Below are 25,301 nucleotides of genomic sequence, written 5' to 3'. Positions count from 1 at the left end.
TAAAAAGCTCTCTTGTACTACACATGACTTCCACTCATATTTCAAATCATAGACAAAATGATACTGTACAATGATTTGCAGTGATTTATTTCAAATAATATTTTTAACACAGGTACATGAAAATCATAGAAGTGTTTGTGTGGATATGGGACCTTATTTTTCAAAATCCCCATTATAAGTTTATAGTTTAATGAACATCCCATTTAAATGTACGTTAATGTTGAAACATATATTTAGATGGAATGGCCAAGAAATCTGAATTACAACTGCCATTCCTGAAGCCTTACATCCAGAAAACTCTCTTCCAAAAATGATTAACTTTACATACACTATGGGAACTTATAGGATAGAAAACATCACATTTTCATCAAAATAACATGTACTATTTGTCACCCTCTATTTATTGGTAAATCAGTATGAAAGGTTCTTGAAAACAAGATCTGAATGGCCTATGATACAAACAAAATCTTGTTTAGTCAAATAAATATCTTCACTTTTTGAGGGCTTGCTTCTGTATGCAAATGTTACCGTTTCCTGATAAATTGAATCAAAATAATTTCAAAGGATTAAAGGACAAGCTAAGCATTGCAATTAACTTAACATGTTCGGAAGCAGTAAAATAGAAACAGATGATTTGAAATTGGGTCAATATGAACAGGAAATGTACATTTTTAGAATGTGAAATTAATATACAAATCCCTATAGTGGAGCATTGCCCATCTGCATTTGGCGATCTGGCCAGAGTTAAGGGTAATACAGTTAAGAAACCATTCCTATGGAAATGGATCACTGGCGTAAATCCTTGCGCCACACCTTTTTCAGGGGGAGATGATCTATTGTTCCATCCCCCCACTTGAATAGCATGACGTCACGGATTTACGCCCATGAAATGGATTGTGTTTAAGGACTACTTCTTGTAACATATATTTATTATTATTTATGAATAATCAGTAATATCTTTAGTGTTTTTCTGAGATGGAAATATAGTTTAAAAATATAAAAAATCAAGGCTCTTAAGTTTTTCTGATTCTGATAAAGTAACTCTCACAGGAACTCTGTAGCTTTCTGCTGCATCAACACCAAGCTGGCTATAAACAATTACATTGAAAATATTTTACGTAAATCTTCATTTTAGTTAATCGGTCGAAGTGGCTAGCCTTATAGGCAACAGAAATTACTATATGGCCTTTTTTATTATTAAAGTGGAGGTAACCAATGTGACCACCAATGTGTTCTTTTTAATCTTACATTGCATATTATATTCTAATTTTTATCGCTCAAGTTAAATTGTTCAAGCAATCATTGCATGATATATGTATGTTTTATTGGAATCAAATAAATTAATTTAATAGATATATTAATCCACTGATCCACAATGTGCTGCACTCAACCCAGGTGCGATAAATGGGTACCGGTAGGAAGTAATTCCTTAAAAAGCTGTGTGCGCTATGAACGCCTAGCTTAGCCGGGTAATATAGGAGCGTCTTGAGCACCTAACAAGGTGGATATGTGTGCAATATAAATACCCTTTATTATATTATTATTATTAGATGAATTGAATTGAATAATGGCCCAGCAGGAATTTGAACTGACAACCTCACAATCATAAATCCAATGCTCTAACCACTCGACCACATGACCCATTTTAAGTGAATTGGATGAATAACAGAAGGGGCTCGCCAGGAGAAGGGGACCCTGAATGCAAGACGGCCGGTCAGATAAACAAGGTCCGACTTTATGATTCCCTCTACAGGAAGGTCTTTTAGGCTGTGCTGGTGTAAATTTCAATTTCAACACAACTTAAAATCAATATACAAATAGCGAATGAGGCATGAGTGCGATGGTGCGAGATTTCGCATGAGGTGAAAGAAAGATGCTCTATTCAACGAGGCGTGAGCCGAGTTGAATAGTGTTTCTTTCTTTCACCGAATGCGAAATCTCGCACCATTGCACGAATAAGAATATTCGCTATTTGTGTTGTACAACACCTCGGAGTTTAGCGAATTTATGAAAAAAACAAAGAGTTTTCCCTGCAGGAATCTATGAAAAGGGAGCAAAAATATTGAAAGCGAAAGGCAAAATCCAACAAGCGCACATGCCTCGGGCAGCATCGCGCATTTATCCAGCAGGCTATACGCATATTTCACCTTCATTTTTACTGAGCGCAATGAATTAAATCGTATTGTGATGTCACCTCCTAAAGCCGTGCAACGGTACATTTTGGGTGGTACGTCGTGTGTGCAAAAGTACGAATGTTTGACATTCAGTCTCCCATTTGCTCGCATACAACAAGCTAAGTAGGTTTGCGCAACAGGCCCTGGTAGGTCCATTCATAAAATGAAATGATTCATGAAAACTTATAACCATCTCATAATTTCTCCATGGTATAACAGGTCCAGTAACACAAAGGTTAGCAATTGATCATATGATTGATTTTTATGATTGATGCTACATTGTGGTAAATGCAATCAATCATACAAATATTCTTCTACGATGATTGCTAAGCTTTGTGTTATGCACCCCTGGTGGGTGTTTCATAAAGCTGTTCATATTAATAAGTTAAGAGCAACAACTTTAAGAACAACTGGTGAACCTCTCTTAAGTGGTAAATAATCACCAATGAATATTTAATGGTAAATATTTAATGGTAAATATCATTTACCACAAGAAAGGATCACCGGTTGTTCTTAAAGTCGCTCTTAACTTACGAAAAGCTTTATGAAACGGCCCCAGGGCATGAATACTCATAACTTGGATGAATAGAAATTACAGGTTTTTCATTTGCAAAATATAGCAGTTCTTCTCAGCCGTCTGCAAAATACTCATATATTTGAATTGACAGAATGAATACGTTGAGTAGAAACTGAACAACCATTCATTTATCTTTATAGAATAATATATTCATGCAAGTCTTTGCTGTATTTATACACTAGATTTCCATTAGTGTTGGACAGTTTAACTGCTGAAAAACATATTAATAAAACGAGGTACTCGACCATTAGTGTTTAATTCTAATAGCTGTACAAAAATGGAAATATTCACAGGAAAAAAAAAAGGTTGCTATGGTTACAAGTCATCCTCGTCAGAGCTTGATGGTTCTTCTAATGCCTCCTGTTGTACAAAAAGAAAAACAAAACAAAACAAAAACAAGATGAGAAGAGTTAAATTGGAATCTAAAATAAATTGACATTGAAAATTCTGATTATTTTATGAAAAGAATACATGGGGGGCCACTGATACTGAGATATTCCCGCGCAAAAACAAATCTAATTAATCTTCCATTATACTTCTAATACAACGAGCGGATTTAGTAAAGTTTAATTTTCCTGTTTTAAAATGGAATCGATTCTGAAAAGTAGTTCTTTATCACATAATATAAGTAGAGAAAATTGTAATTACCGGGTATGCTTTTACTGAATATCACTATAATTTTTTCAATATTCCATATGTAGTTTTTATTTTTCAATGAACAATTTAAGAGACAAAATTATCAAAGTTTTAGACTTCAATCAAAGCACTTCATTGTGTATTGAAAATTTGTTTGCATGTCCTAGAAGGTGAAACATGTCACATCCACATTCTTGTAATTGCTTGGGAGTTTCGATGTTTGTGTTTATTTCATTTTCATTTCTTCAATTTTCTCTTATATCATCCATATCTTATTTTCATTGCGGGGAGGGGGCATGGAATTTCCACGATTATAAAAAACTTGGATATGACAGTTATTGTACGATATTAGTATTCTAACAATATTTCAAACTATAGGTCCTGCTCTTGCTTTAAATAGTAGCAAATACTTTTAACCCAATGGAGACAGGCTAATTAAGATATAACACAAATTATTCAGACCCCAGCGTGCATATACGTGGGCTCCGTCACCAATATGTTAAAAGAAAAAAAAAAAATTAGCTTACCTTGCCATACTTGATGGCTTCATCGGCGATCTTCTTTGGAACTAATTCATGACGACCATCTGTAACCTTTCCAACCCAGCTAAGCTCTAATTCAAAGGCCTTATCCTTGATCTCGTCATGTACTATGTGAATACTGGAAAAGAAAATAATTATGAACAATATTCAAGAACTGAGCGTTTCTGTGCAGAGCAAGAAAAAGTGTAATCCTTAAGTAATTTCCTACAATAAAATAAAGGAAACTTTGACCAAGTTGAATCTTTGGGACAACAGAAATCTTTTTGACTTGGGAGAAATTTGGAAGAAAAAAAATGAAGAGGTATAAATCACTTTTTGCATAATATGGTAAAAAAAATATGCTTCAACTTGAGCGAATATTCAACTTATGGAAGTTTGACGTATGACAGTTTACCAGTACTACAATTGTCTTTAATCAATTTTTCACTCTGATCATTGCAATTTGTTCTAACAAGATGTTGTTTCATTTAACATTTGAAAGGAAAGATAAGAATCTAGTCTTCGCTGTCAACAGATAACCATTCATGCATTTCTGCTACAAGGTGGCAGCATAGTATGATCTCAACGTGAGTGGGTTCAGGTCCCGCTCATACAGAAAGAAGTCTACCAAAAAAATCATGCTATTGCTCTCTGTGATAGCGTGCCTCAACATTCTGAATGCAGTTGAAAAAAAAAACACTCAGTTCATCGAAAAGTACGCAAATGCTGGTCCTGTGTATAGGAGACCTGCAACCTATGCATGTAAAAACTAGTACAATATTCGTCATACAGTAGGGCGTTAACCCTGTGTATTGCACATGCCGGTTCACGGCAAAAACTCAACAGTACGAAAATACACCAAATAAGGTGGTCTGTACAATAAATGGAAGAAGAAGCTTTTAAAACTTGTTCACCAATCGTGATTTTCAAGAATGGTTCTACCAAAGTGATGAATATGTTTTCACTAATCTCGTGCTTACATCTTGGCGACCTCCTTGAGGGCTTCTTCACACGTGAGGTCCTTGAGCTGTTTACCTCCCGTCAGAAGTTTCTCAATCTCCGTCTTTGCACCTTGCTTTGCTTTTCCTATCGCACATCCATAGTATCCCTATCGGAGACAACCACGGTCAAAAGATTATTTATAAAGCTGTTTGAGATCCATGCCACTAGCACTGGACAGTGTTATCAAGTAATCCAATATTAAACAAGTCTTCGAAAAATAGAAATGACAAGAGAAATTTGTTTTGCTACAATTACAAATTACATGCCGGTAACCAAACAAGGCAATGTTGTGAGACATGTTATATGATGTCAAATAATTCAATGTCATGGCATTAGTCATGTTATTGGCTCTGTCTGTTTTACACTAACTATCCAAAGAATTTTATTGGTCTACGTTTCTGGCCGTCTTGCGATAAAAACAATGCCTCCAACATTCATTGATGGCTTCTATCCCATCGGACAATGGGTGGTATTGTGAATACAAAAATATAGGTTATCCCTAGTCTAAACTAGAATTTTGGACCAAACTTCTATGGAATGCTGGTTTTATTCAGATTTTTTCCATGTTAAAGACAAAGATAATGTACTAATTAAAAGCTTAAAAATCATTGTATTTTCATGTTTTCCTATTCTTTTAATTTCACAAGATAATTAATCTTCGACAATCTTTTGCTTGTATTTTCATGTTTTCCTATTCTTTTAATTTCACAAGATAATTAATTTTTTATTTTTTATTTTTTTTAATTTTTTCACTTTAGGATTAGAATGAGTTGGCGAATGAGTTGACAACTGACACTCCATAAAAGTGGAGGCGCGATAGCTCAGTCGGTAGAGCGGGGGACTCGTATTCCGGTGACCCGGGTTCGATTCCCACTTGGTGCGCTAGTGCCCTTTGGTAAGGCATTAATCCTCAGTACCAGGTCCTTCGGAGGGGACCTTAAGCCGTCGGTCCTCTGGTTGCTTGCTTACAAGCATTCATGCTTTGTTAGCAATCAGGTAAAAAAAAATCACCACCAATCAATCAAAAGTGTGGTCAAAGTTTACCCATGCTTAGCTAAACCACATCTATTAGAATACCACCCATTGACTTAGTACACAGAATTTGCAGTGCTTTGTCATGCCATGTCTGAATGAGCCAATGAAAGAAATAGAGAGACAGAGAGAACTGGGGCCTGTCTTACAAAGAGTTGCGATTGATCCGATCGATCGCAACTATGGAAAGCCAGCAACGTCAACATCTAAAATACATGTTTGTTCAACAATTTTTCTAACTATGATGTATATTCATGCATTCATTGTTTTCTTGACGATTCAGTATGCTTCTCTTTGTTTTCAAAGGACATTGAGCAAATTTCCTAAAGAAAAAATTATGACATTGATGGATTTCCATATACTTGAGATTGGTCCTATCAATCGTAACTCTTTGTAATTGGGGCCCAGGGCCCCCGTCTTACAAAGAGTTACGATTGATCCAATCGATCGTAACTATGGAAATCATCAGTGTCATAATTTTTTTCTATAGGAAATCTGCACAATGTCCTTTGTAAACAATGAGAAGCACAGTGAATTTTCAAGAAAACTATGAATGCATGAATATGCATCATAGACTTCATAGTTAGAAAATATTTTGAACAAACATGAATAATACATGTTGATGTTGCTGGCCGTCCATAGTTGCAATTGATCGGATCAAACGTAACTCTTTGTAATCGGGGTCAAGGATACATACCCATGAGACTCCTGATGGATCTATCATAAATAGGTTGGGTGTGTCCTTCTCATAGGATCCTAATAATACACTGATGACAGATAACAAAAGAGAAGAGATAACCATATAATTATCAATATATGGTTATGTTTAGTTTATGATGATAATAATAATAATAAAAATAACAGTAATAATCATTATTATTCAGACAGTGCTAAATTCAAGAAGTACCATAGTGTGCACAATGCATAGATAATAATTATGATCAATAATAATATAATTTACAATGATAACCGCAATCAGTCATTCAAGAAAAATAAAGAAATAGATTAATGAGGGAAAGCAAAGCTATGTTTTAGGGAAGATCTGAAGCCGACAATACTGGAAAAGCTATGTTTTAGGGAAGATCTGAAGCCGACAATACTGGAAAAGCTATGTTTTAGGGAAGATCTGAAGCCGACAATACTGGAAAAGCTATGTTTTAGGGAAGATCTGAAGCCGATAATACTGGAAAAGCTATGTTTTAGGGAAGATCTGAAGCCGATAATACTGGAAAAGCTATGTTTTAGGGAAGATCTGAAGCCGATAATACTGGAAAAGCTATGTTTTAGGGAAGATCTGAAGCCGATAATACTGGAAAAGCTATGTTTTAGGGAAGATCTGAAGCCGACAATACTGGAAAAGCTATGTTTTAGGGAAGATCTGAAGCCGATAATACTGGAAAAGCTATGTTTTAGGGAAGATCTGAAGCCGACAATACTGGAAAAGCTATGTTTTAGGGAAGATCTGAAGCCGACAATACTGGAAAAGCTATGTTTTAGGGAAGATCTGAAGCCGACAATACTGGAAAAGCTATGTTTTAGGGAAGATCTGAAGCCGACAATACTGGAAGCATTTCAGTCGTTGATGTGGAACATGCATGTTCAACAATATATGACAGTGGATTCTTCAAGTTGCATGAGACAGAATTTTTACATAATGTACTCATATATCATAATACAAAAAAGACTGAAACACCTAAAATGTCAATTGGTTAATCTTTGATCTGTATTGATTTTTAAAAATAATTGTTTCCACATGTATCTAACTTGTTCTGCACCTATTCTATATACGAGAAACAAAAATATTCAATCCTTTTATCACTGATTAAAAAATACATTTCAAAGATTTATGGAATTAACTGAAATAATAGGGGATCTACAATTTGCGCCCAAATTAACTTCAAAACATACCTGAATTTTTAAATGCTATGAATTAAGTTATTGAATTATCCTTGTAAAATTATCCAACTGCCTTCATATATCAAATTTCATTGAATTCACCTGTGGACACTTCCTTAAAAGTGAAGACTAATACATCTTAAGCTCCCAATTGATATTTGTAATACAATTAACCCACGTTCTTTGAGATAGGAATGTTAAGAAACTTTCTCAAGCCTAAATTGAATTGATAAGACTATGGATTGATAAAAAAAATAAGAACACTGTTTACATGAGACAATAAGGTGTAACTGGTTTAAATTCACCTGCCTGTTTCATAAAAATTTACAACTGTGGTAACTTTGCCATTATAGTAACTACCATGGTAACAGGGCTCAGCAGGCAATCAAAATCAAGTTTACCAGGGTAGTTGCCATAATGGCACAGTTACAACGGTTGTAGCTCTTTATGAAACGGGCCCCAGGTCTCTGCGAGCAGTTTGTCTACTTTTCAGATATTCTTTCCCACATGGGCTAAACCCATTTGGCCAACTATTGATTTGCTATAATTGCCGTTTGGTCTACACAAACATTGGTCTGACACCCACCTGGTCTAATTGTCATTTAGTCTAATATGCTCAGATGGTCTAAATCCCACTTTTTTTTTCCAATAATTACTTTTCACTTGAACAAATTAGAAATTTGGTCAATAAAAAAATTAATCTACCCATATACACTAAGTGGTCTTAGATCAAGCAGATATTATATTATAAATGTGTCTAGCCTAACTAGAATGTAGAGAAAATGATAAATGGGCTAAATGGTAATGAGATCGAATGGCTAGTAAACCAACCTGTTGTATACGAATTAGGATTAGACCATGTGGGAGGGGACCAAATGATAATTAGACCAAGTGGCAATGGACCAAGTTTATCTTACCTGCTTCCAAACGGTCTGATTGCACTGTAGAGGGTATAGGCATGTGCATACATGGCGACTCGATCTGTCAGGTGCTGTGGAAGACAATCAAAGTCATTATTTTTTTTCACATAAGCAATTATATGGATAGATATAAATTACACTCACAATTTAATCACATATATTATATCATATCATTATCCATGAGCCATATCAAAGGAACCAACAGCAATGTCATCTTTTGAGATAACTCCAACATTATTTGAAATTATCAGAAAAAGAAATATGTGTATACAATTGGCAAAGTTAGAATCTTTTTGAAAGCATCTCTTTGAAAACATGCAATCCATTATAGCAATTTCAATATCCATTTGAATTAATATCAATTATCACAATTCATTGCTTGATCAACAAGAAAACTAATAAGAATAGATATTGTCAAGAAAATGTGTTGTTTAAAATGACTAAAAATGCTGAAACTTTGACAGATATCTAGACGGAGGGCATGAAGTATTTTACACGACATTGTGGGCGTTTCATAAAGCCGTTGGTAGTACATTAAAGGAGAATGAAACCCTTGAAACCAGGAGAATCCATATCAAAGAGAACAAGTGGAATGCCTCTGGCCGTCTCACCTGCATCACGCGATTCAATATAGCAGCAGTGCTGATTTTGAAAACTACTATAACTCGCACAAGATGTTCAGTGATACTTGGTTACTCTTATTTCCACGTTTTATGAACTAGACCAATACACTTATAGAGATATGATGGCAATTCAACAAATACCCCCAACGTGGCCAAAGTTCTTTGACCTTACATGACCTTTGACCTTGATCATGTGACCTGAAACTCGCACAGGATGTTCAGTGATACTTGATTACTATTATGTCCAAGTTTTATGAACTAGACCAACACACTTTCAAATTTATGGCTGTAATTCAACAAATACCCCAATTTGGCCAAAGTTCATTGACCCTAAATGACCTTTGACCTTGATCATGTGACCTGAAACTTGCACAGGATGTTCAGTAATACTTGATTACTATTATGTCCAAGTTTCATGAATCAGATCCATAAACTTTCAAAGTTATGATGGTAATTCAACAGATACCCCCAATTCGGCCAAAGTTCATTGACCCTAAATGACCTTTGACCTTGGTCATGTGATGTGAAACTCATGCAGGATGTTCAGTGATACTTGATTAACCTTATGTATAAGTTTCATGAACTAGGTCCATATATTTTCTAAGTTATGATGACATTTCAAAAACTTAACCTTAGGTTAAAGACCCTGACCGGTGTAAAAACAATCATATATCAAAATAAAGGTAATGATTCATACAATACGAATATACCAAAAATATAACATATATCTCTTTCCAATAGTTAAAAATATTAAATAAAAATCAAAGAAACTGCTCCTCCAAAGTACGCTTCGATTGAGCACCCCCACGTCGCCTGGAAATGATGACGTCACGTTGTGTCAGGAGGGTTGTGATTGCATAGGTTTGTGTACAAAAGCATTGGGTATTTTCTTCCATTTCCATGTTATGAATCCATTTTTTTTTTCGTTTTCAGATGAAAATGGCACTCAAAATTATTCACTGTTCAAATTGTTGTAAACCTACAACTATTCACTACCTTTTTTGTGATTTCTTTGTTTGGCTCTTATTGGGCCTAAATTGCTATGTCAGGAAAAGTTGTTATACATAATCTAAATGCAGATAGAATTGAAATCTGCGCCAAATAAGCAGGAAATAAAATATGGCAAAAACTAGTTCAAAACTGCAGATTTCATAAATTCAAGCTTGTGGGTAAAAATATATGTGATATCCCTCTGTGATAGAAGTGAAGAGAATGAAATGCGTTATCTGGAAAGCAAAAAAATCACCCAGTATTTCTGTGTACAAACCTATGGAATCACGACGCTTCTTACACAACGTGACGTCACGGTCTCGAGGCAGGTGAAAAGCACAATAAAGCCTATTTTCTAAGCGGGGTTCGAAACCCGATAATTGGAATATTCTTAAGCAAAATACTCAGCTGGGAAGCGGTGAAAATGCATAAAGCATACCTTGGTGTATTTAGTAGCTTATAAGCTTTCGATTGGTATATGATTTATCAATTTCATTTTCGGGTCCGGTCTGGATCTTTAAGATTTTGATGTTGATTCCCCAACATGGTCTAAGTTCATTGACCCTAAATGACCTTTGACCTTGGTCATGTGACATGAAACTCAGGCAGGATGTTCAGTAATACTTGATTAACCTTATGGCCAAGTTTCATGAACTAGGTCCATATACTTTCTAAGTTATGCTGTCATTTCAAAAACTTAACCTCAGGTTAAGATTTGGTGTTGACGCCGCCGCCGCCGTCGCCGTCGGAAAAGAATATTGAGATCACTAATGCCATGTAGATCCTCCCATTGGCAATGCGACCAAGATCTGTGATGTCACACACGTACAACTCCCTCATTACTTTAGTACTTATTTCACTTATATTCTCACTTTTATAGAGTCTATCACAAGGTGAGGTGTTCTCTTTATGAGAGGGCAAGTACAGAGGTTTCACAACATTATATCATTGATGAATCGTTTGTCATATGATTAGAATGAGCAAAAAGAGATGTTTTGGGGTATATTTTCAGTGTCCAAAAGGGGAGAGTTGTTCATCTGTGACATCATAGATCTTGGTCGCATTGCCAATGGGAGGATCTCCATAGCATTAGTGATCTCGACATTCAAATGCTCATAACTCTTCTATAGCTAGTCCTTTTTTACTCAAACTTTTGTTGATCTTATTCTTTGTTTTTCTGCTTTCACAAAAGCTAACTTGTTCCAAGAGTTTCATTCTCCTTTAAGAGCAAAGTTACAAACGACTGGTGGTAAGGTTAACTGATGGTTCTTTCTTAAGAGCTCAATCAGCACCAATGAAAATTTGGTGGACATAATTTCTCGAAAGATACATGAAGGATCACCAGTCGTTCGTGAAGTCGCTTGTAACTCATCAACAGCTTTATGAAAGACCCCCCTGAATTGAAGCGAGAGCAGGACATGGGTAACTCATATTTGTTGTGGCTCAGTCGATAAGTCTGCTGACTTTGAACCAGAAGGTCTGGAACCTGTTCTTAGGTCATAACTCAATTGCATAGGGATATCGCATAGCACAAGAGAGGATCACCAGTCGTGCGTAAAGTCATTCGTATCTTACGAACAGCTTTATGAAACACCCACCGGGGTTCAATCCCACCCAGCACTAACGTCCTTTGGAAAGGCATCTATCTACATTTGCCACTCTTCACCCAGGTGTAGTAAATGGGTACCAGGTTGGAAGGAATTCCATGAATGCTCGAGCGCCCGATCAGGGTAGCCATGCCAAAACCATGGTAAGAGTATGCAGTGCTTAGAAACATTTGTATTAAGCACTACATAAATGTTGCATACTATTATTATTGTTGTTGTTGTTATCATCATCATCATCATCATTATTATCATTATCATTTTTAAAGGGGAATGAAACCCTTGGAACAAAGAATAAGATCAAAGAAAGTTTGAGAAAAATCGGACAAATAATGAGAAAGTTATGAGCATTTGAATATTGCGATCACTAATGCTATAGAGATCCTCATATTGGCAATGCGACAGATATGTGTGATGTCACATGTGAACAACTTTTCCTTTGATGGACTCTAATATACTCCCAAAATGTATCCTTTTGCTCTTTCTTATGATGATACAAACTATTTATCCACAATATATTCTTTGAAAATCTGTATTACAAGCCCTTCTATAGTAAGAATTAATGATCTACTGATAGATGTGATAAAAGAGCATTGTGGCCCAGTGGATTAGTCTTCGGACTTTGAAACAGAGGGTCGTGGGTTCGAATCCCAGCCATGGCGTAATTTCCTTCGGCAAGAAATTTATCCACATTGTGCTGCACTCGACCCAGGTGAGGTGAATGGGTACCCGGTAGGATTTATTCCTTGAACGCTTTAGCGCCTATTAATATGGCGGCTCAGCTACAGCCGGGGTAATAATATGATACCAAGTATCAAAAGCGCAGTTGAGTATATGCACATAGTAACTGCGCTATATAAATGGACATATTATTATTATTATTAAGAGGCATTTTAAGTGAAATATATAAAAAAGCAATGGGAAAGTTGTTCACATGTGATATCACACATCTTTGTCGCATTGTAGAAATTATAATAATGATCTAAACTTCAAATGCTCATAACTTTTTTATTATTCATTCAATTTTTCTCAAACTTTTGTTGATCTGTTTTTTTAATTTTTCTGTTTTCACACAAGCTATCTTGTTCCAAACGTTTCATTTAATCTTAATCAATTGAAACTTACTTTAACAGGAATAGGAGTACCATAGGATGCCCTGTAATCTGATGCCTCATCTCTTGCAATCTCAACAACCTGAAAAAAAAGAAAAGAAACGTAGATATCATTGTGTGGACTGCTCATTGAAATTCTTCTGGGAAGTGTTTAATGACGCATCTTGTTAGCAGTTTTCACTGACTAATTTGCTCTCAGCCAATCAGATGCAGGATTTCAGTAGCTTATAACAGTTATCAGTGAAAATCACCATTTGTTTCATTGAATGCTCCCAGAATCTTGCAGTTCAAAAGAAATAATCAAAAGAATAATCATAATTTTATCAGTTGATTTAAAAAACACAGTGAAAGCATTTCCAACTTTACAGTTTATAAAAAAAGGGTCAAACTTGAGTTTTAATAGTCAGTTATTTAATTTCTAAATATTACTTTTTTCCTTGTATATTTCATTGTTTTTATGACTGAATGTGATACAGAATTTTTAATATCACTGAATTTGTAGGAGTAAATATATACTTCAAATGGCTTAATATGTCAAATTAGCAATATTTTGTTACATAAATTGCAATATATGCAAATTTTGTGCAAAGAAAGGGTCAAATTGGCATACCCTATTGGTTTAATTAACAAGTAGCAGCAATTTACTCACCTGCCTTGCATCAGCAATGAGACCAGCAACAGCCTGTCAAATAAAGTAAAGAGGAGACATGTAATCATACTTTTCAAAGTTGACTTAAAATCTATAAAAAAGAAACACCCTTTCAAATATACATAAGTAGCGAATTCCAATTTCAAGGGTGTATATAAGGCATAGCATACATATTCTATATAAAGAATAGCTCAGATGGAATCTATTGCTGGCAGCAAAAGGCAATTCTTGCTTTTAAAAAATGTCAAAAATTACAAATTGCTAATTAACCATAGAAAATAGAGATTGCTTTCGATAAAATATGTCATTAGAATGGGAAGATGTTGGAAAAAAGCCCCCATTCAGAAATATTATTTGTTTCTCTTGATCAGTGTTGGTAGTTTCGTTTTGCTTAGTTGTATTTTCTTAGCTCAAATATCAAAAGAATCAATTATACAAAAGCCTCGGATTGGACTAAAGCTTGATTGATCTGTATTCAATAAAGGCCAGATGTAGCTTACCATTCCAACATGCCTGTCGACTGTAAATATTCTCTTGTTGGAGCCCTGCTCATAAAGTTTTGATGTGACTAACTTTTCGACGCCAAAGACAATGCCATCTTTGCATCGTAGACCTACGGCCGTGCCACTGTTCTCGACAGCTTTGATGGCATACTCCACCTGGAACACCCTCCCATCTGGAGAGAACTGTGAAGCTGATAAATCATACTGAGGACAAAAGAATGAAAATACGGAGAAACATTTAAAAACTAAAATTGTAATTTAACGTAGGATCAGGGGCCCGTTGCAGAAAGCGTTGCACCGATCGCAACTCTAAAAATCATGCGCAACTTGATTTTCAACCAATCAACAGCGCGCATTTGGGACTTGCGATTTATTTTTTAACTTGTGTTTAAATGCAACTCTTCTGCAACGGACCCCAGCTCAGCTTGTTGAATTCATGTACAAGAAACCGAAGAATAGTAAGAGTCCATGATATGAATTAGATCTATAACATTGATACAAGCATGCAAATTAAATTCCAAAAATCAAAGTAACTTGTTAGATCTACATGTGTACTAAATTTAAAAAGTCATCATAAATAAGTTGCAGGAAGTTGTGGAAATCAGGAGGTAAAAAAATTGGTGAGTTAAAAATCTTGTCATTGAAAGTATCATTAGACTCCACACATAACGAAGTTAGTAGTATTTGAATGTATACGAAGTATACATTCAAATAGAGAAAAGCCCCCCAAAAAGCAATTTCAAGCAAAAGTAGGCCCTAAATTATTTTTAAGCAAAAGTAAATTATTTTAAAAAAAATTCAGTATTTTTTATTGCCCATGTTGCATCTCTTTTCGTTGAGAAATCAGTGAATTGTATTGTGAGTAAGCTTGTAACCGATTTTGCAATCGGCAACCGATTCCATTCGATTTCACCACAATCGGCAATCACTTGCCGATCTTCGATCATGCCCCTTGAAGGAAAAAATCGAAAATAAAAAATCGGCGTAGATCTGGTTACAGTGCGTGATCGCTCAGAACATATTTCAAGATTGTTTTTGAGGTGCTAGCTATTTAGAGGTCGCATTATTCAGGGAGAAAGACGCGGTATTATCTATGGCGATGTTTAAGAGGATAGATATCTTCTCTTCCGCAGTTCCGCTTCTCTTCCAACTCGTGGTGATAGCGGATGCCGCCGTGAACTTTGAAAGGTCGTATTACCGACGGAGCTCACTGCGTTACTCTCTTACATCGTTTATGATTATATACATTTCATTTTCAACCTCGTGGTGATAGCGGATGCCGCCGTGAACTTTGAAAGGTCGTATTACCGACGGAGCTCACTGCGTTACTCTCTTACATCGTTTATGATTATATACATTTCATTTTCAACCTCGTGGTGATAGCGGATGCCGCCGTGAACTTTGAAAGGTCGTATTACCGACGGAGCTCACTGCGCTACTCTCTTACCCCCTTTATAATGATATAAATCTTCTCTTCAACCTCGTGGTGATAGCGGACCCCGCCATAAACTTTCAAAGACTGTACTATTGACGGAGCTTATTGCGTTGCTCTCTTACATCGTTTATGATGATATTCATTTTATTTTCAACCTCGTGGTGATAGCGGAAGCCGCCGTGAACTTTGAAAGGTCGTATTACCGACGGAGCTCACTGCGCTACTCTCTTACCCCCTTTATAATGATATAAATCTTCTCTTCAACCTCGTGGTGATAGCGGACCCCGCCATAAACTTTTAAAGACTGTACGATTGACGGAGCTTATTGCGTTACTCTCTTACATCGTTTATGATGATATACATTTTATTTTCAACCTCGTGGTGATAGCGGAAGCCGCCGTGAACTGTGAAAGGTCGTATTACCGACGGAGCTCACTGCGTTACTCTCTTACATCGTTTATGATGATATACATTTTATTTTCAACCTCGTGGTGATAGCGGATGCCGCCGTGAACTTTGAAAGGTCGTATTACCGACGGAGCTCACTGCGCTACTCTCTTACCCCCTTTATAATGATATAAATCTTCTCTTCAACCTCGTGGTGATAGCGGACCCCGCCATAAACTTTTAAAGACTGTACTATTGACGGAGCTTATTGCGTTACTCTCTTACATCGTTTATGATGATATACATTTTTTTTTCAACCTCGTGGTGATAGCGGATGCCGCCGTGAACTTTGAAAGGTCGTACTATTGACGGAGCTCATTGCGTTACTCTCTTACATCGTTTATGATGATTTACATTTTATTTTCAACCTCGTGGTGATAGCGGACCCCGCCATAAACTTTTAAAGATCGTGCTACTGACGGAGCTTATTGTGTTACTCTCTTACATCGTTTAAGATGATATACATTTTATTTTCAACCTCGTGGTGATAGCGGATGCCGCCGTGAACTTTGAAAGGTCGTATTACCGACGGAGCTCACTGCGTTACTCTCTTACATCGTTTATGATGATTTACATTTTATTTTCAACCTCGTGGTGATAGCGGACCCCGCCGTGAACTTTTAAAGATCGTGCTACTGACGGAGCTTATTGCGTTACTCTCTTACATCGTTTAAGATGATATACATTTTATTTTCAACCTCGTGGTGATAGCGGATGCCGCCGTGAACTTTGAAAGGTCGTATTACCGACGGAGCTCACTGCGTTACTCTCTTACATCGTTTATGATGATTTACATTTTATTTTCAACCTCGTGGTGATAGCGGACCCCGCCGTGAACTTTTAAAGATCGTGCTACTGACGGAGCTTATTGCGTTACTCTCTTACATCGTTTATGATGATATACATTTTATTTTCAACCTCGTGGTGATAGCGGATGCCGCCGTGAAATTTGAAAGGTCGTATTACCGACGGAGCTCACTGCGTTACTCTCTTACATCGTTTATGATGATATACATTTTATTTTCAACCTCGTGGTGATAGCGGACCCCGCCATAAACTTTTAAAAACTGTACTATTGACGGAGCTTATTGCGTTACTCTCTTACATCGTTTATGATGATATTCATTTTATTTTCAACCTCGTGGTGATAGCGGACACCGCCGTGAACTTCAAATTGATTTGAAAACGCTAGCTACCCAAAACATTTTAATAACATATTTCAAATCATCGTGCGTGCTTGCGTCTTCTACTTCATTTTAATTGCACTTGCGACTAGATGATGCGTCGTAAGAGATCATTCCAATAATTCTAAATCGCTAGCACCTAAAAATACTTCTAAAAGATGTCCCGCCGATCGTTCATTAACCTGTGATCTATGAGAAATATTTTCATTTTATTTTCCTTTGCGCCTTTGCTCGGAAGATGCGTCTTTCGTTTATCTTTCTAATAAAAATCACTCGGTTTATTTTAAAGCAATAACACCTCAAAACCCCTGGCTTTAAAACGATCGCGCATGTTGGCGACTTCCATCCCAATGCATTCGTCTTTGTGACTTTGTCAGGAAGATGCGCGCGACCGCGAACAACATTTTGATGTATTCCTTTGTTTTTAAACATCGCCGATTCGATTTTCGATTCGATTTCGATTTTAGAAGCTTAACTGCCGATCCGATTTTCGATCTGATTTTTGATCCGATTTACAACATTAATTGTGAGGATAATACCACCTATTTATTTTCTCGTAGGATCAGGGCCCTTATTAATTTCAGTGATAAAAAACTGATATTATCACTGAAATTAATAAGGGCCCTGATCCTACGAGAAAATAAACAGGTGGGACCGAAATAAGGAGACACTGAATACATCGTGCACTAGTTCAAGGTCGATTCTTGCTTCTTTGTTTATTCTAGGTGATGAAAACATTAATTAACTTTTAAAATCATATATAGATCGACTCACCCCTGCTCCTATCGAGCTCATAGTGATGTTAGTGCTACAAAATCTGGATAAAACGACGTCAGTTTTGTTCGCAGAATGTAGAATCGGCTCAGAAAATGCTAGTCACGTTACAACAGATCGACAGAGGGCGCAAGGCCAGTGGGCGAGATACGGTACCGGTATATCTAGGCGACTTTTTTGCTCGAAACGGGCTCGAAATGAGTGCATTTTTCCCAGTTTATGAATAATTTTCTGTCTGACATGCACTTAAAAATGTTACGTAACTTCGAAACCGCGTCCCAGAGACTTGAAAAACAGTCATGCAAGACTTGAAAAATAGTCATGAGGTGTCTTGGGACGATATTTCGCGCTACAGATTTACAGTGAAAAAAATTAGGGGGGCTATAGGTTTAGGCAAAATTCACTTAGTTTTTATTTTTATGAAATTTCCCCGAATTTGAATTAAAAAATGTTTTGCTCATGTAACTAAGAAAACTGGGATTATAATTTACACCAAGTCCACAAAGCTCAACTATATGTCTCATCTCATACTTTTGTTTCATCTCTTTCCAACCATCGTTTCATTGTCAAATCTTATCTCACAATCTGCGTCATCCCTGTGGCTCGTTCCTCGTTTCTCATTATTCCAAACTCGCATCTCAAAGCTCGTCTTGTACCGTCCGTGATTACACCCTCTTTTGAAAGAAAAAAAAAAACCCGGACTGTAAGGCATTGGAATAGAGGAAACCTATAATGGAAATTGGACTTGAGAGTAAAAAAAAATCACGACTAAGAAAAAAGGGGGATATAGGGATATATATATTCCCCCTTACTCCGTGTCTGGCCCCTCAAAAAAAAATTTGACTTATTTTTGGGCGCCATTTATATACACAAAGCTCACCTAAATATGGTCCGGTCCGGGCTAAAATATGTATAGCTTAATAAGTAGAATTTACTAAGCAAAATGCCGAAAATTTCATCCGCAAAATCGGATAACAAAGTTATTGAATTTTAAGTTTAGCAATATTTTGTGAAAACAGTCGTCATGAATATTCATTAGGTGGGCTGATGATGTCACATCCCCACTTGTTCTTTTGTATTTTATTATATGAAATTAGGTTTATTGAATTGTTTTCCTCCAAGAACTAGAAAAATTGGATTGACAACTGATTTAGTGCATTAGATATTTATTGCTGCAACTTATTTCATTATAAGGGAAACATATTATTCACAAAAGTATGAAATAATGAAAAAATTATGATTTTATGTAATAACATAAGAAAACGGAAAGTGGGGATGTGACATCATCAGCCCACCTAATGAATATTCATGACGACTGTTTTCACAAAATATTGCTAAAGTTTAAACTTCAATAACTTTATTATTTTTTATCCGATTTTGATGAAACTTTCGGCATTTTGCTCAGTGAATTATACTCTATGTATTAAGATATAAATATTTTCAGCCCGGACCATCCCTTTAAGAAGTCCACTATGACGTATCCTTGATTTTCATTTAAAAAAAAAATTCATTTATCCATCATAACAACAGGGCTAAAATCATGTATCAGAACATAATTATGAGGGAGCACAATTCGCAGTGCCGTCAAAAACTAAACAAGTGGAACGCCTCTGGCAGTCTCGCCTGCATTACGCGATTTAATATAGCAGCGGTGCTACAGAAAACTACTATAAAATAATCATTCACTAAAACACCATTCATATAATGACATAATAACCACGTTCATTGACCATAGATGACATTTGAACGGTGACTTAAGACTTGTCAACTACACCCATGTCCACATTTCATTCACTCTGTCCATAAACTTTCAATTAACTGACCTTTGACCTTGGTTTTGTGACCTGAAAACTCAGGAAGGATGTTCACTAATACTTGATTAACCTTATGTCCAAGTTTCATGAACTAGATCCATAAATTTTCAAAGTTATGATAGTAATTCAACAAATACCCCCAACTTGACCAAAGTTCATTGACCCTAGATGACCTTTGACCTTGGTCATGTGACCTGAAACTCGTGCAGGATGTTCACTAATACTTGATTAACCTTATGTCAAAGTTTCATGAACTAGGTCCATATACTTTCTCAGTTATGATGTCATTTCAAAACCAGAACCTTGGGTGAAGATTTGATGTTGTTGACGCCGCCGCCGCCGTCGGAAAAGCGGCGCCTATAGTCTCGCTCTGCTATGCAGGCGAGACAAAAACTACACTGTCCTGAAAAAAATATTTAAATACAAGACATTTTTCTCAAGCCACTTCATAAACTGACCAAGTCCGGGACCAAGTCATTGTCCTTTGAGAACATTACCGACCGTCAAAAGAACCAGAAATCGGAGAAAGAAATGCAAGACAATTCTTCTTTGTTACCTAGTCAGTTTACAAGTACCGGTAATTAAATATTTATTTATTTCCGTTTTATTTCAGCAGGGTAGCCCTTTCAGTTACAAAACTGCTCTACCAAGGGGCCCTGCACGATAAAAAACAAATACATATAAATAACAATTTACACACAAAAAACTTAAAACTATATACTTAACTACAAATATTTACTTAAGTAAAATCACATTAAATTAAAATTCAAAAACTAAAATCACATTCAAGCAGAGTATAAGACATAAAAACAAGCAGGATTTTAACAATGTGGTAAAAAGCTAATGCCAAACACTCTACAAGTTTCTCTCGTTTTACTTAGGTCAGAACCAACCAAAAATCGGGAGGATTTCTCCCTTTGATGAAAATGCAAGGTCTTTACACGGGATGGTTTTCCAACTCTTCACCAAGTGATCTAAACATAATTTAAATGAGAGAGAGAGAGAAGGGGGAGGGGACACATGATCTCATTAGCATTTTAAGTTACCAATTAAAGAGAGGGGGGTGGGAATGGATGGAGGGAGGGGAGAAGGCAGAAAGACAGGGGGAGAGAGACAGATAACGATGGGAAAGGAGAAGGGAGACCGAGTACACATACATTTTTTTTAATACTGTTTTTATTATGATTTCATGAACAAATAGTTACATAACATTTCAATTTAACATTTCAAATCACATATAATACTTTACATTTTATATTTTTACTTTTTTTTCACTAACTTAATATAAAAATGAATCATATATATCTTAAAAGAAAACAATGAAATCAGTTACACATACACCCTCACACACACACACAACAAGAGTGGAATACATGATAAGAAAAAAAAACATTTTTTTAATAGATACATTTATTTAAAAAATCAATATCTGGATGTAATTTAAGAAACAACAAAAAAGAAACAAACAAGATATTTTCCTTGTCATATGAAAATTTATTATAAATACACATTCAAGTATCTCATAAATCAATTATAACCAGTACCCAAACATAATGAAAAACTTCATTGACAACAACAAAAATATACTATTTTGTATTATTACATGTAGCTGACATCCGTCTTTCAAATGCAAGAAATTTGAGAAATAAAAAAGAAAATGTTTCCATATGTATTTCAGATGTCATTAATCCAAATGAATTATTGTTCATCAATTAATAATAAATGCATGATACGATACATTTACAATTAAATCTCGTACAAGGGCATTATGAATTTGCATTCAATTCTTTTTGTTTGCATCGCATCCTGAAGATTTACACTACACGTTGACAAGTTTAATTTAACATAAGACCTTGTTAAAATTTACATTCTACACGCCTGAAGATACCATTTTAAGAGTGAGAATACCAGTACTTAAATACCTTGATCCTTGTAGAAGAAATCCCTAAAGAAGCTCTTGCAACGAGCTAAACTGGGATATTAAGTTAAAAGGATATCACTTTGCATGCGTTATGTGTTGCTCCGTGTATGACCCAGAGACCTCTAAAAGCTTTCAAGATGGAAGAATGTCTTTGCTACTGAGTCAGTTGACAGGTACCAGTATTTAGACATAAAAGAGTAGGAGTTTAACAGTGTGGCAAATAGCTGTTAATGAATTCTTAAAAAAAAAAATATTTCCACTGTTTCCAGATGAAAATCAGAAAAGCACGAGTCCCTTTTCTAAGAATATCAATCTGCAAGTTGAAACTTTTATATTGATATACCGATAGCCGTTCACCTTGTAAGCAATATGGAACTTAGAACTAAAAATCCCTCGCTGTGTATTATAATTTCTTATAATGATTTCTCAATCTGTTTACAGCAATTTGCCATAGTATGCAAATTACAAAAAAAAAATAATTTAAATAAATTTGCTAGTCAGAGAAATGAGGCCCAAAATATCTCCTGAACATAAAAAGCCCTGTCGAATCACAAAGCAATATAAGAAATGTCTTGCGTTACCATTACCATAAAAAGGAACAAGAAATAAAACAGAATTATAACTATAAGATCTCAACATCCTGCAAATGACCTTCATTCACATACAACTGTACTTGTATGCATCATGGATTCATTACACTTCATACGGCATAGAGACTTGGAAGAAAACATTCTATTCACTGTGAAAGTCCAAATGGACAACCACAGTCACTTTGTAAAAAAAAAACCATTCACCTCTCACTCTCTTCAACAAGGACATATATTTTGGAATATCCAAATATGTACCCATAATTTACCCCTTATTTTATATAAAAAGATGTATCGCACTAGAATCCAAATTGCACTTTTCATCAGACCTAGTACAATTTTCATTCTATTAAAACTCGCTAACTTTTGAAAGATATTTCATGTAATCATCAATATCTAGGTCTTCACATGGTCAAATGGATATCATTGAGAAAACTAAAAGGTACCGTACAGGTACATGTTCACGGGCGCATTGCAGAAAGAGTTGCAATCAATCGCAACTATAAAAATCATGCGCAACTTGATTTTCAACCAGCGTGCATTTGGAACTTGCGATTGATTTTTTGGCTTACGTAACGTTTAAACGCAACTGTTTCTGCATCGGGCCCCAGTATTGTTTAAACAAAGGAAAATTTTTGTTTTAAAGGAAGAATTAGCAGTACTACAATTTATAGTCGGTGCTGTGTTTCAGTCTGCACTCTCCATTATTACTACATGTAGAACTGTTGCTAGGATAGCACCGTGAGCATCCAGGGAGGACTGCATGTGCACTACTGACCTCAGAGCCAGGCCTCCATTCTGAAGCATATTTATAACTATAAGGCTGAAGCCCTATTTAAAACTATTTTAATTAAGCAAGACACTGAGTAAAATATTTAAAATTATGGCGGAGGTATCAAATTGAATACCAGCCCAGGGCCCTGTTGCATAAAACTTACTACAAATATGGTAAAATTGCCCTCCAATGGTAACTACATGTACCATGGTAACACTGATCAGCAGCTAATCAAAATCAATGATTCTACATGTATGATGCAAGTTAAAATCGCATGGCCAAGTTACCATAATGATTACTGCGGCAGCCCGAACACGTACTGTGTACAGTGTACTCGACACTGTCTTAAGACGTGTCGAGGTCCCCGGGGCAACCATAATGAAGACTTTTATGCAATGAGCCCCTGGTCAATACGTTTACACAATTATAATAATATCATGACATTCATTACAGGAGAGGCCTGAAAGGTAAATTACATTCATAACTAAGAATAAGGAAGCATCTTGGAATTTTATTAGAAAGACAGCCCATTCTAGCCTAGAGCCCTACAAAAAAATTTCTTGGAAAAGAACTTGATATTTATACTGGAAAACAAACAGTTCAAAGCAAGCAAAGGGGGATGGTGAAAGAAAGACGGCTATCTTCTAAAATTGTACATTGCGAGGAAAGAAGAGGAAGTACCTTTTGGAATTTTGTTTCTTTCTTTTCGTTTGAAAATATTGAATTCTAAAAAAGAGTTGACACAATAAGCGTTAAGCAATGCATTTTCCGATCCGGTGAGTGAGGCTATGAAACATATTTCATTGGAGATTCAGTAAGCTATTTCTTGGAGAACACAGTCGCACTTGAGAGCAGCTGCTGATTTCATCAACACTTTCCGCCCGACCAAGTTGTCAGATCTGCCAACTTCCCTTGATAATGATTGGCTGAGAAGCACAGTTCCTATGGCAACTGTCGGACATAACGGATAGAACATTTCGACAAGTCCTTTCATGAAACACTAACGTCATCCATCAGCATTAAGCCTCTTCATGACATAATAAACCCCTCAGAGTCTGTAATCAAATGCATCTCATCCTCGGCCATCTTGTTACCAGTCCCACATATCCAATCTTCTGTCATGTTGTTGGAGAGGCGGCATCAAGCAACCCAAGGTATCCAAGTACCATGGTACAGTGAGATGGCAGGTAGATGTAGGTGGTGTAGGCAGCAGTTAGAATTGTCAGCACGATGATTGAATCTGAGGTTCCATCGTTAAGGAAAACAATCAGTCTTGTGGGAATCAGGAAATTTAATGAAAACAGGCATCAAATTTAATTATTTTTAGGGTAATTAAAGCCTCTCCGTGCACCGAGATCTTCTTTAGTATGCCACCCCTCTTATTTTGATAACAACTATCACCCCTTCTTTCAAAATGGTAGGCCTATGATATGTAATTTAAACTCCAATTTGATACTGGTCAACTATTGGTAACTTGCATCAAACAGCAGATTGGAACACTTTGATTGCAGAGTAGGGGCTTCTCAAACCGTCATCCAAGCAAACTTGGCTGCTAATATTCGGACAGTAAGGACCAAATGAGAAGCAAGCAAGTCAAACTATGACTGCACTAAAGTCCTTCTTTTGCTGGATCTTTTTCCAAATGCTGTAACATTCAAGGATTAATATCAAATGTCACAAGACATCCTTCTTTAACACTGCCAATAATTCAAAAAACCAATACGGTCAGAGTAACAGATGAGCGATACAGCAATTGATTTGCTGATGGCGAACTAACAGACTGGTTGCATATTAAACTTACAGGATGGGGGTCTGATATCCAGACACTTATAAGCAGATAAATACATCATCTTTGCTCAAGACTTTTTTCAAAATTCATATCTCATGCATTTAAATAACAAAAATAATTGTGAAATTCGAGCTCTTTAATAATTGTTGTGTATTTTATAAATAATTTGATGAAATATTGATCGCAAAGTTCCTGAATTTGCCATTTTGTCTGGACAAACAAATACAATCAGGTATATGCCGTAAAACAGTTAGATCAACTAACAAAGTACTAACGACTAAGTATTAGGTTAAAAACAATCTTTTTTTTTTTAGAATTAAAAATAGTTGCCGATGT

The 25,301-nt window shown here is 36.0% G+C and overlaps 1 protein-coding gene across 1 annotated transcript; it reads right to left on the bottom strand.

Annotated features, from left to right (window-relative positions):
• Positions 1-61: 61 nt before the first annotated feature.
• On the bottom strand, positions 62-18,354 carry LOC129264344 (proteasome subunit alpha type-3-like). Its single transcript, XM_054902213.2, has 9 exons — positions 18,080-18,354; positions 14,237-14,443; positions 13,737-13,769; positions 13,101-13,169; positions 8,756-8,829; positions 6,640-6,709; positions 4,889-5,016; positions 3,915-4,047; positions 62-3,111 (listed from the first exon to the last, which is right to left on the bottom strand). The coding sequence occupies exons 1-9, from the start codon at positions 18,098-18,100 to the stop codon at positions 3,067-3,069; spliced, it is 780 nt and encodes a 259-aa protein (XP_054758188.1). The 5' UTR covers positions 18,101-18,354; the 3' UTR covers positions 62-3,066.
• Between the last annotated feature and the right edge of the window lie 6,947 nt (positions 18,355-25,301).

Source organism: Lytechinus pictus, chromosome 7 (genome assembly GCF_037042905.1).
Source record: "Lytechinus pictus isolate F3 Inbred chromosome 7, Lp3.0, whole genome shotgun sequence".
NCBI classification, from domain to species: Eukaryota; Metazoa; Echinodermata; class Echinoidea; order Temnopleuroida; family Toxopneustidae; genus Lytechinus; species Lytechinus pictus.
Note: the sequence above shows the minus strand (reverse complement) of the source record. Positions and strands in the feature narration are given on the sequence as shown.